At 41.6% G+C, this 16616-nt stretch overlaps 1 protein-coding gene across 2 annotated transcripts in view; it reads right to left on the reverse strand.

The window, feature by feature from the left end:
* Positions 1–969: 969 nt before the first annotated feature.
* TOX3 (TOX high mobility group box family member 3) overlaps positions 970–16616 on the reverse strand; it is a 78273-nt gene continuing 62626 nt past the window's right edge. Inside the window, exons 4-7 of one of the 2 annotated variants that reach the window (XM_067302906.1) lie at positions 8082–8351; positions 6596–6823; positions 5167–5247; positions 970–2728 (exon numbers count right to left, since the gene is read on the reverse strand). In XM_067302906.1, coding sequence (XP_067159007.1) covers positions 1991–2728; positions 5167–5247; positions 6596–6823; positions 8082–8351 — 1317 coding nt within the window. In that variant the 3' untranslated portion in view covers positions 970–1990. The remainder of the gene's footprint in view (positions 2729–5166; positions 5248–6595; positions 6824–8081; positions 8352–16616) is intronic. The other variant, XM_067302905.1, reaches the window with a different exon arrangement.

Here is a 16616-nt window from a genome sequence, read left to right on the forward strand (position 1 = left end):
TGGTGTCCCGAGCGCGGTAGCCATGGACACCGCCTGGAACAGGATTAGGATTCTGCTCAGGCTTGACACTTGCTGTTTTTAATTTTCATTTTATCATAAGCAGTTTAAGATTGTTGCCAGTGGTAATTTGCAATTTTTATCAAGACCTCTTCATTATAGCTTCTGACAGGACAGATGCTGTAATTAATCATGCAAGACAACTGGGGATAGTGGTCAGACGGCACTCACGGCGCGGCTACTGCCTGCAAAGAAGAAAATAAAGGATTTCTCCTCCCTGTCAAGAGTAAAAATATATAAACAGCACTAATATCCTGGCAATACGCTGCACGTGAATGTTTCCGTCATCTGAAACCCTTGTCCTCTCCGTCCCCCACCTCCCACTTGCTCCTTTGCTGATGCAACGCGCAAGTCGGACGCGCAGGGACCAGCCGCAGCCACGACGCTGGCGCTTGCAGGCACGAGGCCCGCGGCAGCGGCTGCCTTTACACCGGAAACGCAAAGATACACGGAGAAAACCACGTTTCGCACTTATCGCCATCTCTGAACACGACTGCTCAGACAGGTTCACTGTCCGGTTCCTCCTGCTACCTGCAACGCAGGCGAGGATGAATGTTTTACAACTCTCCCACCTGTTTTCGCTCTCTGATGTAAGCCAGAAAACCTCGGAGAAGCTGCAGGCAGCTCTGCGGCAGCGAGCGCTCGTGGACACGAGAGCTGAGCACACGGTTCACCTCAGGACCCACTTACCCGCCACGTTTGGCAAAACAAAAATCCAAAAAGTTAAATAAATTTTCCAAGATGGCATTTTTATGAGCAAACACTTCTGTTTTTTTATCACAGACTTATGGCCCACAGGTTTTACTGAAATGTGTTTATTCTATAGCAAGATAAAAGCATTTATTTTAGATAAGCAAAATACAAACAACTTAATTGCTGCTATCATAACTCATAAAAAAGTATAAAACAGCATAAAAACACAATAAGCAATGTAGCAATTAATAATTCATGTTACCAGTGTTTACATTAAAGCCTCATTTATGAAAACTTTACAACACATGATATGAAAACTTACAACTTTTAAAGAAAATATTTACATTGATTATTCGGTCGTGGAGTTTCTTTTAAATATTCTACTGGTTTTACAGCGTATTAAAAACTCTTGCTTTTTTATCTTAGCTTTTTGTAATAACAGTTTTATTTAAGTGCATTTCCCTTTTAAAAATACAGTGTATTAAATCTGAAACTCATCACTTCGACACAGAATATAATATTCACATTTGTTCTGTAATTGGAATTAACGTAATAGGGTAACCGTCAATATATATTTTGTTACAAACTATGGTGGGTTTATTTGGAGAAACTAAGTGAAAGGATGGGTCAAACATTTAAGTTTACTCACTTGCATTTGTTTTTCTGAAGACATTTAGGAAAGAAAAAATTAAGAGCTTTGGCAAAAATCTGTGATTTACTCTATTTTTTCATGACAAAAAATGCCATCAACTAACTCATGTCATACAAGTATGATTGTATGAAATCCAATCATCATTTTACAGGTAGTTACAACTGTGCTTTAAGGGCTTCATGAGTTCACACTGCCTTGAAGTGCATTATTCACTTTTAGAGAAAGAAGGGTTATATTATATAACTCTGAAAGACCATTTTGCAGTCATAAGGTCCAGGTATTTATTAGGCCATTTGATTCACATATTGTAGGTAAAGCTTAAATAAATTAAAAAGGCATCACATGAAAAAGAGCACAGTTTTTTTTAAAAAAACAGAAACAAAACCAAAAAGATTTATAGTCAGCTAAAAGATGATACACAGCTACATTGTAGTTCTTTATTGCCTATCTAATAGACACTTTAGAGGATCATTTGATCTGTTATGCATCCCTGCATAACAACCATCAACAATTTACAGTTTCCAGCCAAATATGGTTTACCCCTACCCCCTCGATAAACACACAGCGATGTCGCAGCATCATTTATCTTCAGAAAATACTGACCTGTGATAATACTTGAGTCTGTGCCTGAGGCTGTATTTGTGCCTGGTGCTGCTGAGGTGCCGGCTGCGGGCTCCCCAGGGCCGGGATGGGAGAGGTGATCTGCGAGGCCACCGGAGAGTGTTGCTGCGGGGAAGGCTGCGACTGGTGCTGCATGTGCTGCAGCTGCTGCTGCTGCATGTGCTGCAGCTGCATGTGCTGCAGCTGCTGCTGCATTTGCTGCTGACTCATTTGCTGCTGAAGATGCTGCTGCTGCTGCAAGTGTTGCTGCATGTGGTGCTGGAAATGCTGCTGCTGCATCTGTTGTTGTATTTGCTGATGCATTTGATGCTGGTGGAGTTGCTGCTGTTGCATCTGCTGCATCTGTTGCTGCTGGAGCTGCTGTATCTGGTGCTGCTGGCTTTGCATGGAGGGGCTTACTTGAGATGAAGATGGTGTTGCCACCATGTTTGTGCCCATAGAGCTTATCAACGGAGCTGCAATGTTTGTGGGCATGTTTGATGCAATGGTAACAGAAGCTACAATCTGATTCATGGGCAGTCTCATGGTTAAAGGCTTGGGAGCAATCGCCCTGGGAAGGGACTGCTGAAGAGTTTGAGGAGATGCAGAAACTGTTGCGTGTTGCGAAAGAGAAGTATTCAGAATGAGGGAGGAAGACAAATTTGTGGATGCCAGCGTTTGCTGAACAGAACGAATGGTCTGGGCTTCAGCAGACTCTGCAGCTGCCTGTGTTTGAAAAAGAAGTTCAAGAATTGATATTGGTGAAAATAAAGATCCTCTCATATCAAGTCCCAAAATTATCAAAATCCCTTCCAGCCCTCCCATGCTTCAATGTAAGCAGCTCAGCATGCAGTGAGAAAGACTTCATCCTAAGAATTTGTGCAATTATTATAGTGGTCCCATTTCAGAAATGCTGTGCAGAACATCCTCTATGTTGCCTGCTTTCTTCCTCCAATACAAGCTTTCACAAACGTATTTCTGATTTCTCCTTTTTCAATACTTAACTCCACATTAAATCTAGCTGATTGCACTTAAGATATTTAGAAAGGCAAGTATCCTGGCTCAGTATCACCCAGATCAATTTAAGATACCTTGTATTTTTAACAGAACAGCCTTGTTACTGCTTCTACCAAAACAAAAGCCACAGGTACTCAAGGAGACTTTTTCATCTTTTTTTTTTAATTGGAAAAGACCAACCAGCAGTCTGTAGAAGATCATTCTCATTCACTGATGCCTTCACCACACCTTAATCTGTACCCTGGTGCCCTGGACAAAAAGCTAATTTGTGCCCTTGTTCAACACCAGAAAGCTACAGATGCCACTTACATCGTCTGGTGAAAGAGATATAAGGGGCCCAATGCTTTCTATATTTATATATTTAAAAAAAAAAAAAAAGTTCTTTGGAAGACGGATCTGAACAGGATTATATCCCAAGCACCAATTAAGAGTAGTGTACAGATGCCACAAATTCTCAAACAACTTCTACAATTTGTTTGCTGTAGTTTCTTGTGTCCAAGGCATCAAGTCCTCAGTACCTCCACCAGACACAAGTCTAAGGGGAATGCTTTCAAGAGCACGCAGCTGAAGGAGCCTAAATATGCTGCAAGCAGCACTGCTGCAAGAAATGGGGCACTCTCGTGCTTTTAAAGACATAGTTATACTAGGTGTATTTGAAGATATTGTGTATGCTTAAATTGGACATATTTAAGCACCAGAGGTAAGATTCCTCTCACCTAGTTTTGCACATCTACAGTATACACATTACATCTCAACCAGTTGCCTAGAATGCCTTTAAAGACAGTGGAGAGGAAAAGTCTCTTCCAGTGCAATTATCTGACATGCTTTAGGCATGTACCCTGGAATGTGTCAAATCATGCTTTAGAAGCGTCTTTTCTATCCCTACTCTCAGCAACAACCTTGGATGAAAAAGCTACAGCATGGATGTCTCAAATGAGGGGAAATGAATTCTGGATTTAGAGCATATTTCCACTCCCAGTATTCCCACATGCAGCCCAGTAACTCAGCAACCCAAGTCTCATGGAATTTGGAAGAAAATTTGACTTCTGATGGTTTTGAGAAAGGAATTTAGGATTAAAAAAAAAAAAAACCCTCAAAGATGTTTAGAATTCCAGCTGCCATTGGACTTAGTATCCTGATAGTAAAGGCTTTGCAAATATCATCTAAGTCCTGAAGACAATGAGAAAAACACAGCTTCTCAAACACAAGGAGAAGAAATCTTTCAGTTTTCACGAATGTGTGGGTCTAATTTTTGCTGTTGTATTTCTACGCACTAATGAGAACACCCAGCAACCTTCCCTGTGATTTACTAATGCTCTGCAGTTGCACATTCAAATAAGCATTCTCAGGAGCTACAGATCATCATTTTATTTTATTGCTTCCTTGTGATTAATGATACTTTTGTAATTGATCTTTGTGAAATATCACTACAGAAATAACCACCTTGGTTAGTTTTTACATACATTTTTGATGGACATAAACATATATCCATTCATGTGGTATTCAGGTGCAACAGATCTACCATCAATTTAATGCTGCCAGTTAAAAAGGTAACTTCTCAAATAAGACAGCAGAGCCTTGTTTACACCATATGAGTTCTAACTAGAGATCTGCTAAAACACTCAGCATGGCTCACTGCCAGCTTGTCCATTAGTAAGAACTTCCCAAATTCAGAGACACAGCACATCTCTTTCCCTCACTTGGAAGAAATACTTAAGCTTTCTCATACAGCAACTGCTCTCCAAACCCAAGCAACTCAAGCCTGTCTTTTGAGAAGCAGCACTTACGGGAAAACAAATCTGCAAATAACTTGCAAATGTTAATGATGCAAAGTCAGTATATTTTTCATGACTAAATTTTACTTTACAGTGAGTGGCATTATTTTGCTTCCAAAGATAATCCCTGAGGAAGCATGTTTGCATAGTTACTGTTTGGTAATCATTACTGTGGCATTAGAGATACAAAACAATTTTTGCAAAGACTAAAGACTATTGTTCAAGCAATAGCACCACATCTTTAAAAACTGTATTAAAAAAACCCTAGAATTTTACTTTTGTTTTGAATAACAAACCCTTTCCCCGCTCCCATATGTAAAAACCATTGCCAAATGTTAACTTGCATTACACTGAAGTCACTTCTTGGCTTACCTTGGAAACAAGGCTTGCTCTATAGGCAGCAAGTGCCTTTAGGTATTCTTTTTTGGCAGCTTCAGTTTTTCTTTTATACACCTATTAAAAGACACCACAATTTCACCATCTCCAATTATTAAGAAATTTTTGTCAGAATGCTCTCAAAATCACTTATAAAGAAACAAAAAGCAAAGACCAAAAACCACCAGATGCTCTAATGCTACAACGTTTTCATCCCTGAAAAGTTCTAAATATTCTTGCGGGTGACCACAGACTGTCAGGTCCACTTGCTGGACTTTTACCACAATTTATGTTGATTTATCATGAATAAAAAAATCTGCTAGAGCAACCAACTGTTTTACAAGAATATGTATGCACAATTCGCCTCCCCAGGAAAGGATGTCGTACCGACTCTGAGTACCAGGGATTTGAGAACCCTGAGTATTTCAGATGCTGAAAGGCATCTAAAGTGATAAGAAATAGCAAAAACACCAAGTTGGTAATTGCTTTAAATAAGTATTTGAATTACTCGTAGAAAATCTTTGTATCTCTGTAAAAGGTAGTTTACAGAGTTTGGACAATCCACTTTCCCCACAGCCAATACTAGAGAATCCCACTGAGCGTAACAAGAACAGTTGGGCAAAAAGCCAGTAAATCTTCAATCATTAGTAAATTTAAGGTTTGCCCTTAAATCATGATCACATGTTAAATCAGACAAAAAGCTTCCAAAGGTGTATCACAAACAAGGAATTTTCATACCATGCCAGAAAGGTGTTCTATTAGGGATCTCTTCTTCCACCACAGCTTCCATTAACTATTAATGGGAGCTGCACAGAAGTACCAACAGCCCCAAAGGAATATATTATTTTTTCAATTCATGTGTAGGAGTTACATGTGTATAGAAAGAAGAATAGCCCTCAAGGAAGAACAGGTGATCTTTGAAAACTCATTCTGTAGCGAGTTTGAGCTGCAGAGAGCATTTCACACACTGCATTGTTGTAATGAGGCATACAGGATTGCCTTCAAAGGTTCAAAATCAACAGGCTTTGTAACAAATTCATAAGGCAGATCAAAGGAAATGGTAAATGTGGTGTACCTTCCCCTTTTCTATTCTAACTTCTGATTAATAGGAAACAAGAGCTTTGAAACAGGAATTATCAAAAGGTGGTCTTAACAGGCCTCTAGGATGGCATCACCCGAGCTTTCTACAAACTGCCCTTTAAAATTTAAAGACAAACACAGCTATTCAATATTACCTACTGGGTCATACAACAAAATGCGTTTTAGAGGCCAGATCTTCAGCAAGTTCAAAATCAATGTAGCTCTACAGAGTAAGATGTCTACATCAGCAAGCAGTGCAGCGCACTTGGAGCAGAGGCAGGAGGAGGATTAGTTAGGGGGATTACTGTTTTACTTCTTGTGAGACATCCCCGCATCGATTTTTTACCTGTTTTTGTTCTTCTCCTAAACTGTCCCACATAGATGCCACTATTTTTGAAACCTCTCCAAACGTAGCATTAGGGTTCTGCCCTTTAATTGCAGCCTGCGTATCCCTGAAGAATAGGGCATATGCTGACACCGGCTTTTGTGGCTCATTGGGATCTTTCTTTTTCTTCTTCTTCGGAGTCTTGGGCTTCTTGCCAGAATCCGGGGCAGCTCTTTTTTCTCCAGTGGCCTGGGAAAGAGGAACAAAAGCACAGTCTATATATGCCTGAAGTATAAGTTAGAAGAGTTCTGAAAGATTCTGGACAGTTTGGTTTAATAATAAATGAATAAAATTAGCATGTAGGCAACATTTTGGAGAGTTCTGTTGTGCAAGCCTTACTCCTACCAAATAGGATTTACTGTCAACTTAATCTCATCAGCTCTACCGAGACTAAATGCATAAATAATTACTACTCGTTGTGAGCATGGCTCAATCCTGTAAATTTAATCTGAAAAAGCACACCCCATCACTAATTTCTACAAAAATTTAAGATCTAATCTACAATATATTTTGAATTGGCAATCTGTGTTTCTCCATAAAGACATAATTTCAGCAACAGAGGCTCAAAAGACAAGAGCTTGGAGGCATTTCCTGATTCCCAGGCTTAGACTGTCAACTAAGACATGGGGCAAGGGTTAAAAATGCCTTACCCTTCAAGCAAAAACCAGAAGCAGTTCTCCAGTTTCTCTCTACCTGTAGTGGACACCCACCATGGCAAACACCCACCTCCCCTGCTTCCCATGCAGGGACAGGGGCTGTGCGGTGGCGCAGGTTGTCCCCCTTTCGTTGGACTCTGCATACATTATGGCAGCAAGAGGATACAGTGGCTTAAGATATACCTCTATGATAGTCATTATATTTTGATATTTTAGGGACCCTATACAAAGACCCTTCCATAGACATGATTTCCTTCAACATCATGAGAAAACCTTTCATGAAACAGTCTGCATTAGGCCCTTTAATTATACAACCATAATAACTTCCGCGCTGTACTTTGTTGATCCAGTTTTCCTTTAATAACAGGCTTATTTAATGCAAAATGCAAATTAACTAAACTTTCGGTTTAAAAAAAGCTTGTTTTATTTCTATCTAAAGGCATATATATTTTAAATGAAATGAGAGAATACTGAAATGACAAAACTGTACAAAGTTGACGAGTAAAGAGATTCACCAGGTCTATAAAATCGGAAATTAATCATGAACATGTTCAATAGAATATATGTGTCTATATTATACCCATATATTCTTACATTTGTTATTATGGTGGTATTATGGAAGCTTCCTAAGTAAAGAAGCTAAGCAGCAAGCGAATCACATACTCCACCATACTGTAATGCTTGTATATTTTACATGGCCGCATTGCAGCTGAGACGCTACTGCGACATTCACGGAAGTACACTGTATAGACGCGTAAAGCTTACTCACGACAGCGCTTGGCACAACTTACTCTGTTTGATTCATCTGCATCTTCCTCATTGATAGAGCTGGACGGGGAAGGAGTGGCTGATTTACTTGCAGGAGGGGAGGGAGAAGTGTGTGGCAGGTTAGTGCCTCCTAAATTCAGCCCCAGCTGGGCGCTTAGCTGAGACTGGTTGATGGTGGTTAGCTGAGCAGGAGGCATCATTCCTGAATGAGCCGCGTCCGTCATATGCACGATAGACCTCATGATCAAAGAGTGGTCTTGGCGATACTGAGAAACTTGTGTGTGACTCTGATCCTAAAAGAGATTGAAACATTAGTCATCAGTAGCGACCAGATAACGTGCTCAGGTAAAGTTGTTTTAGCAAGCGGGCAGAACTGACACTGCCTGCTTGCAGCTTGCGTCATTTCTCCTTCATGAGCTGAACGCAGCAACGTGACCACACCTGCCCCAGACTTCACTTCTCCCCCACTTGTTTCTGTGTGGAATAAAAATTGCATTTCCCCATTTCTAAACATGTGTATTTTTTCTCTTGTTGCTGTGTGAAATAACCACATAAACAACAGGGAAACCAGCTGACTGACTACACAGGGAAAACATTGCTACTGAGTAGACACAAACTGCTGTCAAATGCAAAAAGTAAACAAAACTGGTGGGGAAAAAAAAAAAGGAAAAAAAATTTTTCCTCTCCTGATATTCAGTTATTCATAGCTGTTACTAGGAACAGTGGTAGGTAAAAAACAGTGCGGTCTGAGTGGGATTTTTAAGTGATTTTAAAGAAAAGAGCATGGCCCTGCCACGTCGCGGGCGCAGATGCTGCCGCGCTGGGGAGAGCCGCCGAGGTGGCTCCAGCCACTCCTACAGGTCCTGTTTTGCAGGGGCCATTTTTATCTTTAATCCAACGATCAAATACGTATGGAACTAGCAAGCTACGTACCAATCACCAACTTTAATTTTCTTGTGCTTTGTCTCTCAGAAACTCAGTGCTTGCAGGTTTTTGTCTTTACCGTTTCTTGAGAGCAAGAACTATGTCTTCTTATACATCTACACAGTGCTTATCACATTTGGGGAAAAAAAAAAAAAGGGAGGCCCTGAAGGTAAAAGTCAACTGGAACCTGATTATGAACTACTCAGTTTTGTTATTTTTAACTACACACAGAAGATCAATATATAATAAAAGAACATTTAAGCTGAAAAGAAGATTTTCAGAGCAGCTAGTAAATGGAGAGAATAAATAGCTCACAAACTGATTCAGCAACTTGACTAATCTATATCCACTAATCTATATCTATATCTATATCTATATCCAGAGAAAACATGAGAAATAAATGAGATTTTGAAAACTCTTCCATAATTAATAACCTACATTGCAATTAGTAGCAGGTACAATGAGCCTTAATGAAATAACATAAAATGAAACTGCAATGCTGAAAGGAGCCCGGCTTGTGCTCCGCCTGACTTCCCCAAAGGATTCTGACTTTTCCAGGGCTGTCTTAGCACGTGCTGACGAGGCCAGGCCGATTTTCAAAGACCTGCACCAGCAGCGAGGTAACTTTAGCCCAAGTGGCTTGGCTCGTACTTTTTAGGAATCTGCCCCCCAACGGGGGCCTCTGAAAATCTTAGACGACACAAGTGCTGGCAGTGCAAAGAAACAATATACTCGGTAAAGGTGATACACACTTAGTCCTCCCCGCACTTCATCCATCCAAAGTCAGACTGCTACAGCAAACTGCTTCTTGACAGCAATAAATTACATTAATTCTGAATTTGGGGTTCACGTGCCTTTGTGCTGAAGCCTCTATGCAAAAAAAGAGAGCTACTTATCAGCGCAGCAGCGCATTTATTATGCCAGATGTTTCACCTGGATTCAGTACGGATGAAGCACATGCTCATGATCCAGATCCTACACGCTAGATCTCATTTCTCCTATGGGCGTCCGCACTTGTCCCTGTGCCCTCCACACCTTTGCCGGCTTGGCCCATCATCCATACCAGAGCAGGTTTCCTTCCCTATCTCTCAAATTCTTTTAGTGTTTTCAGGAAAGAAGCTTAGTCCCTTAGAGAAGAATGGGTGTATCAGAAGTGGAGCACTTGATACAGAAAAGATCAAACCATCAGACTTACTGGCTGAAATACCCATTTGCTTCAGGGCACCTTTTTGTGAAATTTCCTACTGTTAACTATAGGGTCATTTTGATTTAGAATTACATTGGCAGTGGCATCTGGAAGTCATTCAAAGTCGTTTTTAAAGGATATCACTTTCTGCATATTACTCCACTCTTTTTACTTACAGGCACCATTGTACCGCACGGAGAAAAACTCTGTCTTTAAAACAAAGGCAGAGATAATCAGAATTAGCTTCCCTCATAGAAATTAGCATTCTTCATTAATCTTGTACACAGTGTTTTCCTAGAGGTATTCTACCTCTAAAAGGCTAGCTTCTGTTTTCTCTTTACTATTACGCAAAAGAGGCTTTTTTGGCCTTTACACCAAGGCAACAAAACATGATGACATGGGTTACAAGTGATTTACCCTAAGTCTTGTCATTTCAGTTACACCCATGATTTTACTGAGCCTAAATTCTCTTGACTTGCACTGACCCAGAATCTAATTTTATACACAAGCCCATGAATTCTTAACTGTCTCTTCTTCTGAGACTATTTGATGTTTGTGTGGGTCTTCAACCAACTTATTTCTTTCCTCTTTTTTCTTTTCTATACTTTTACCTAACTTTTTAAGCTAATTAAAAAAAAAAAACTTTAAAACCTCCAGTAAAAGCTATAAATATGAACAATGATATTTTGTAATTGGCCACCTGACATCAGATGAGACATAATATATGAAAAACAATATTTATAGCATTTCCAGTCTCTTCTCGTTTACTGATTAGTAAAAAATTAACGTTCCTATGACAACTACAAACAATATATTTGTTGTACCTTGAACATAAGTTACATTGCTAATCAGTACAAAAAAAATCATGAGGAAAGGAGTGGGAATTTAACTTTTACTGTGTGGTACGGTGTTGTGGCCTCCATAGACTACTGTACATACCCATGTGCAGAAGGGCTTTCAGAGAAGGAAGCACAGACCATTTTTTCATTTGTACAGTGGCTTGCTACGTAGCAAGAAGGTATGGTAGCTAGTCTTTAGTAACATTAGGTCCGCAGCCTTTGTACACACCTTCTGAGCAAACAAATCGAACTAAATCAAAATTGCCATCGGCTATCTTAATTCTTATTTTTTACTGGATCATTGAAACTTCCTGTTGAATCAAAAGGATCTTTAACATTTCACTGTCTAGGCAACAATGAAAAGCATCATATACCAGGAACACGCATGGAAATAAAATTAGAATTGCACTAAAACATCTGCATGACATTCTAATTACATTACTACCCGAATGAAAATTGAAAAGTGAAAAGGTAAAGCTTATGTATTCAAAATAAACCCACTGAGAATACCGTGAAAATACTACACAGTATCACATGCTCATTTCTTACATAAAGTTAACCAGAACAGAAGTGATATATAAGTATTACAGGCATTCAGGATTTTCGTAACATTACTCAAAAACCACAGATTAGTTCTGGCAAAAAACCATGAACTTTCAAGTGGAAAGAATCAAGTTTTGAATGACCCTGATTTGCTCTATGGTTTGGATTGAAGCTACAGAAAACTTGGTGATTTTAGCACAAAGCCAGGCAAAACTCAACAGCTGGTTCTCTGAGCTTGACAATGAAAGAGGAGCATAACGCAAGAAACTGAAAACCCAAAGAGAAATAACTGGTGTGATTCCTTTGCAGGCTGAAGGAACTTTGTCTAGGACCTCTCTGTTGTTACTCTGCATGGTGCTACAAAAACGGAGGTATAGACACATTTATGGAAGGGAACGCCAGCCATGCCTCTGGTCTCTTCAAGGATGCACATGGCACAAAAAAGCAATATAGGGTCCAATAAGCCTTTCCCTCTCAAAACAACTCTATTTAGGCACTCTGGCTTTCTGTCACCACTGTCTTGCATTGCTGCAAGCCTTGAAGGCAGTATTAATGCAGTGAGCAGAAGGCAGGATCAAAGGACCTCATACAGATGTCCATCCATCAAACTATTCTACTCTCTGCTACTCTTGTCTGCTTAGAGACAAAATCACCTCTCTCTTGTTAGGCTACAGAAGTTGTGCTGTTTCTCCTGACGTATGCCAAATATATAGCTGATTTTAATTTGATTTATAAAAGTATGAACTTCTCAAAAAACAATAGAATATCTGTCTTCCTCAGCAGCTAGTAGAAAGCAAACAAAACAAATACAGAGAAATGAGACTTAAAAAAAACAAACAAAGAAAAGAGCAAACTCCCACATGTTAATTTATATAGCGTTTTCAACAGTGGTTTTTGACAGTCAGTGTATTTAAGCCTGCCAAAGAGATACAGCACTGGGTGGTAAGGGAAAAATTAAGGTAATAAAAGACAGTTGGTTCTTCTGATATCAACTCATAAAGCGCCCAGTAGAAACTACAGCCAGCAATACAGTATTTATCTTGATAGATAAATGGTATGAAGGGCCAGCAATGACCTGCAGAGATGTCCTAATTTCCAATTACCCTGCATTTTGAGTGTCATTTCCATTCAATAGCTTTATCCTGGATTTCTGCCCTGATACAATTTTAATCCCTATGAACATTCAACATGATATTTCAAAATATAACTTAATCTAGGAAATTACTTTTTAGAACATTGTGAGTAATACAGAAGTCCTGATTAAAATCAAGGTCTAGAACATTCAATCACTTCAATAGGCAATGCCTCCCCCTAAAGCTCTTCCTAGCCACGCCAGGACAGAGCCCAGGGAAATGTGGGCCACGAAGGCGCAGGCCCAGGACCCAACCCTGTACCACTTGAGCTAGATTTTCGAGGAAAGATTTGGTAAACACACCAACAAAAATAACTATGCAAAAACTCAACATTTACAGTTATGCCTCCTGTACCCTGGTTTTGGAAGGTGACTTAGAACATAATATGTTTTATTGCCTTAGGAATTTGTCAACATCAGTGTAACATAAGCTGAGGTAATATTTTAAAGAACAAATTTAAGCTGAAGCAAATGCACTGTAATGTAAAGAGTGAAATCATCAGTGCCCCTGCCTGTCAACTACTCACTCTACTTTTGGGCAGGTCAGTGTATCTTTAGAAGAAACCCTCAATACTCTTTCTCTCCACAAATAAACTACAGATAAAATAATCCATTAATCTAAATTGTTACAAGATTGGAATTCACTGCCAACCAAAACAAAACAAACTAATGGGATGCTCTTCTCCGTCAGAGATTAAGTCCTTAATTAACAGAACACAGAACATGCCCCTTGGTCCCACCACCACTGAAGAAGTGCCCTCTCCCCTCTTTACACGCCGCAAGCAGTAAGAGCCCTGCCGAAGTACCGTTATCAGAGAGCCACGACAAGCAGGATCTGCTTTGCTCTAGCAGGGAGAAAACTCCCACTTTTTGCCTCCTGCCTCTATAGAAAAGTAAACCTTACCTAATTTAACTCCCAAATAAACACTACAACAACAGACTGTACATCCTAGTTCAGAAGAAATTATGCCTGCAGATGGATCTGAAAGATTGGTTGGTGACAGGAGGCTTATGCACATTCTGCTGCCTGGAAAACATCAAAAGCATGTAATATCCCAGTCCCAATACATCAGAAATTACCAGGTTTTGTTCATACGTAACCCAGAGAAGGGCCCTGGGAAGAAGAAGAAGAAGGAAAAAAAAAAGGAAATAACATGAAGGTCTGCTGGTTTATTTCTCAAAACTGAGCAGCTATTTCCTTTTGTTCTGGCAATCTCAGACGTCTCTAGAAATTTATCTCTCATCATGCGATAGAATCTTCTTATTTGCCAGCAACTCTCAAGTTTCTCTTTAACTTCTGTTCTTGAAATCTCTCTAATCTTTTGTCACGTAATTTCCTTTTTGTCCCTTGATTGTCTTTTGGGTCTGACCTGGAGCCACTGCTGTAGTGGTCCCTCCAGTGGCTGGCTTTCCTCACCCTCGGGCACTGCTCCATCATCTGTAAGTCAACTCAACTGTTACCCAGTGGCTTTCCTGCTGATCCACACGTGTCTGAAAGACAACCAGGCAAGTTCCCACGTGGTCCCCACAGGAGGGACGGAATGGGGCTCCCGCTGCAGCCTGGGCTCGCTCTGGTCCCGGACCCGTCTGCAGCTGGGGCCTGCCAGCGCTCCTACTGATGCTTTGCCATCACCCAATTCACAGATTCCTTACCGTTTGAATTTCTGAATTCCAAATCACAGGCAGACTTCAAAGGTCCCCTGTTACGCAGGAGGCAGCGTAGGGAGAGACTAGGAGGAAGCCTGACAGCCCATGGCCATTCCCAAAGTTATCGAAAATGGGGCGAGGAGTTGGGGGGGCTCATGGCATTACATTTGTTTGGTTAACAATTGCTATAGGTGTTGCAGCTATGTTTAGGATTTTTTTTTTAAAGCAAATCAGTAAAATAGGTCTCACTACCTTTTGTATTACCAGAGCCAGGTATTTTTTTAGCTACTTGGCAACACAGAGTATTTTAAAATTCTAGGGAGACTTAGCATTTCTGCGTGTTTCAGTAATTTGAGCGGAAGCTGAGTATTGGATAAGCTGTCTGAGGGGAAAGGTAACAGCAGGGAATAGGAGGAATTGCAAAGGAAGATTTTTAATGACCCAGGAAGGAGGGTCGCTGGAGCAGCCACAGCCTCCGGCCAGGTGCAATGCGGCGGTCTCGGGAAAGCAGCAGGCTTTGCTCCCACCTCATTTTAGAGGTTGGGCCTAGAGACAGGATACTCTGCAGCCGCGGCCCCGGCGCGAGGCCCAAGCGGTGCCCGCCACCACGTGCAGCCCGCCTCCCCTCTGCACAGCCGCGCGGCGCCTTACAACCGCCTCTGCTGCCCACGGATCCTGCGTCGGGCCTCGTCCAGAGCAAACGCTCTCAGGGGTTTCCCCGACCACTCTGCCCACATCAGCATATTTCTCTTCTTCCATGTGCAAGTCTCTCATACGTCTGGATGGGTCATAACCTACTCGCACCATGTTTTAGCAACGGTCATACCTGCTCTTCAGACAGGTGCCCCCAGCACCTGCTGCCTGTTGTCACCTATGGATGCACCCTTCCTTGTGGCTGCTGTGCACAGTATATGCACATATGGATGCACCCTTCCCTGTGGTTGCTGTGCACAGTATATGCACATATGGATGCACCCTTCCTTGTGGCTGCTGTGCACAGTATATGCACATATGGATGCACCCTTCCCTGTGGTTGCTGTGCACAGTATATGCACATAAGGATGCACCCTCCCTTGTGGCTGCTGTGCACAGTATATGCACATATGGATGCACCCTTCCCTTGTGGCTGCTGTGCACAGTATATGCACATAAGGATGCACCCTCCCTTGTGGCTGCTGTGCACAGTATATGCACATATGGATGCACCCTTCCTTGTGGCTGCTGTGCACAGTATATGCACATAAGGATGCACCCTCCCTTGTGGCTGCTGTGCACAGTATATGCACATATGGATGCACCCTTCCTTGTGGCTGCTGTGCACAGTATATGCACATAAGGATGCACCCTCCCTTGTGGCTGCTGTGCACAGTATATGCACATATGGATGCACCCTTCCCTGTGGTTGCTGTGCACAGTATATGCACATAAGGATGCACCCTCCCTTGTAGCTGCTGTGCACAGTATATGCACATATGGATGCACCCTTCCCTGTGGTTGCTGTGCACAGTATATGCACATATGGATGCACCCTCCCTTGTAGCTGCTGTGCACAGTATATGCACATATGGATGCACCCTTCCCTGTGGTTGCTGTGCACAGTATATGCACATATGGATGCACCCTTCCCTGTGGTTGCTGTGCACAGTATATGCACATAAGGATGCACCCTCCCTTGTGGCTGCTGTGCACAGTATATGCACATATGGATGCACCCTTCCCTGTGGTTGCTGTGCACAGTATATGCACATATGGATGCACCCTCCCCTGTGGTTACTATGACATGGAATAGTCTGTGCTGACCAAGAGACTACGAATAAAGACTCACTTAAAGACTGCCTTCTGCTTCGAATTACCTGTTTTTGAAAAGAACACCAGAGCTTGTGTCGCCTTCTTCAACCACAGCAAGCTCATTACCGCATGGCCTGTGGTGCCCATGCCTAGGAGTAAGGAGGGACGCGCGTGTCTCGCAAAAAGCTGACTACATAATCCGCGCTGAGGACATGGGAATCTGCACGCTATCAGAAAAGTCTATCATTTATCACATCATCAGGCTACCAGTGTCTTAATAGCATGTTAAACTGCTCTGATACTGAGTTGTAGCCCATGGTTTCCGTACGGAAGCGACGGCTCTCTCTTGCCTCCCAGAGGGTGGTTTCCAGCCCGCTGTCCACCCTGCCGCGGCCCTAGGAGCTGCGTACACGTGCTCTGGGAAAGGCAACTGCAAACACACGCCTGCGTCGCTAGACTTAAAGTACTGCACGGAATATCAGCAATACACAAAGCAAAA

Source organism: Apteryx mantelli, chromosome 10, assembly GCF_036417845.1.
Source record: "Apteryx mantelli isolate bAptMan1 chromosome 10, bAptMan1.hap1, whole genome shotgun sequence".
Lineage (NCBI taxonomy): Eukaryota > Metazoa > Chordata > Aves > Apterygiformes > Apterygidae > Apteryx > Apteryx mantelli.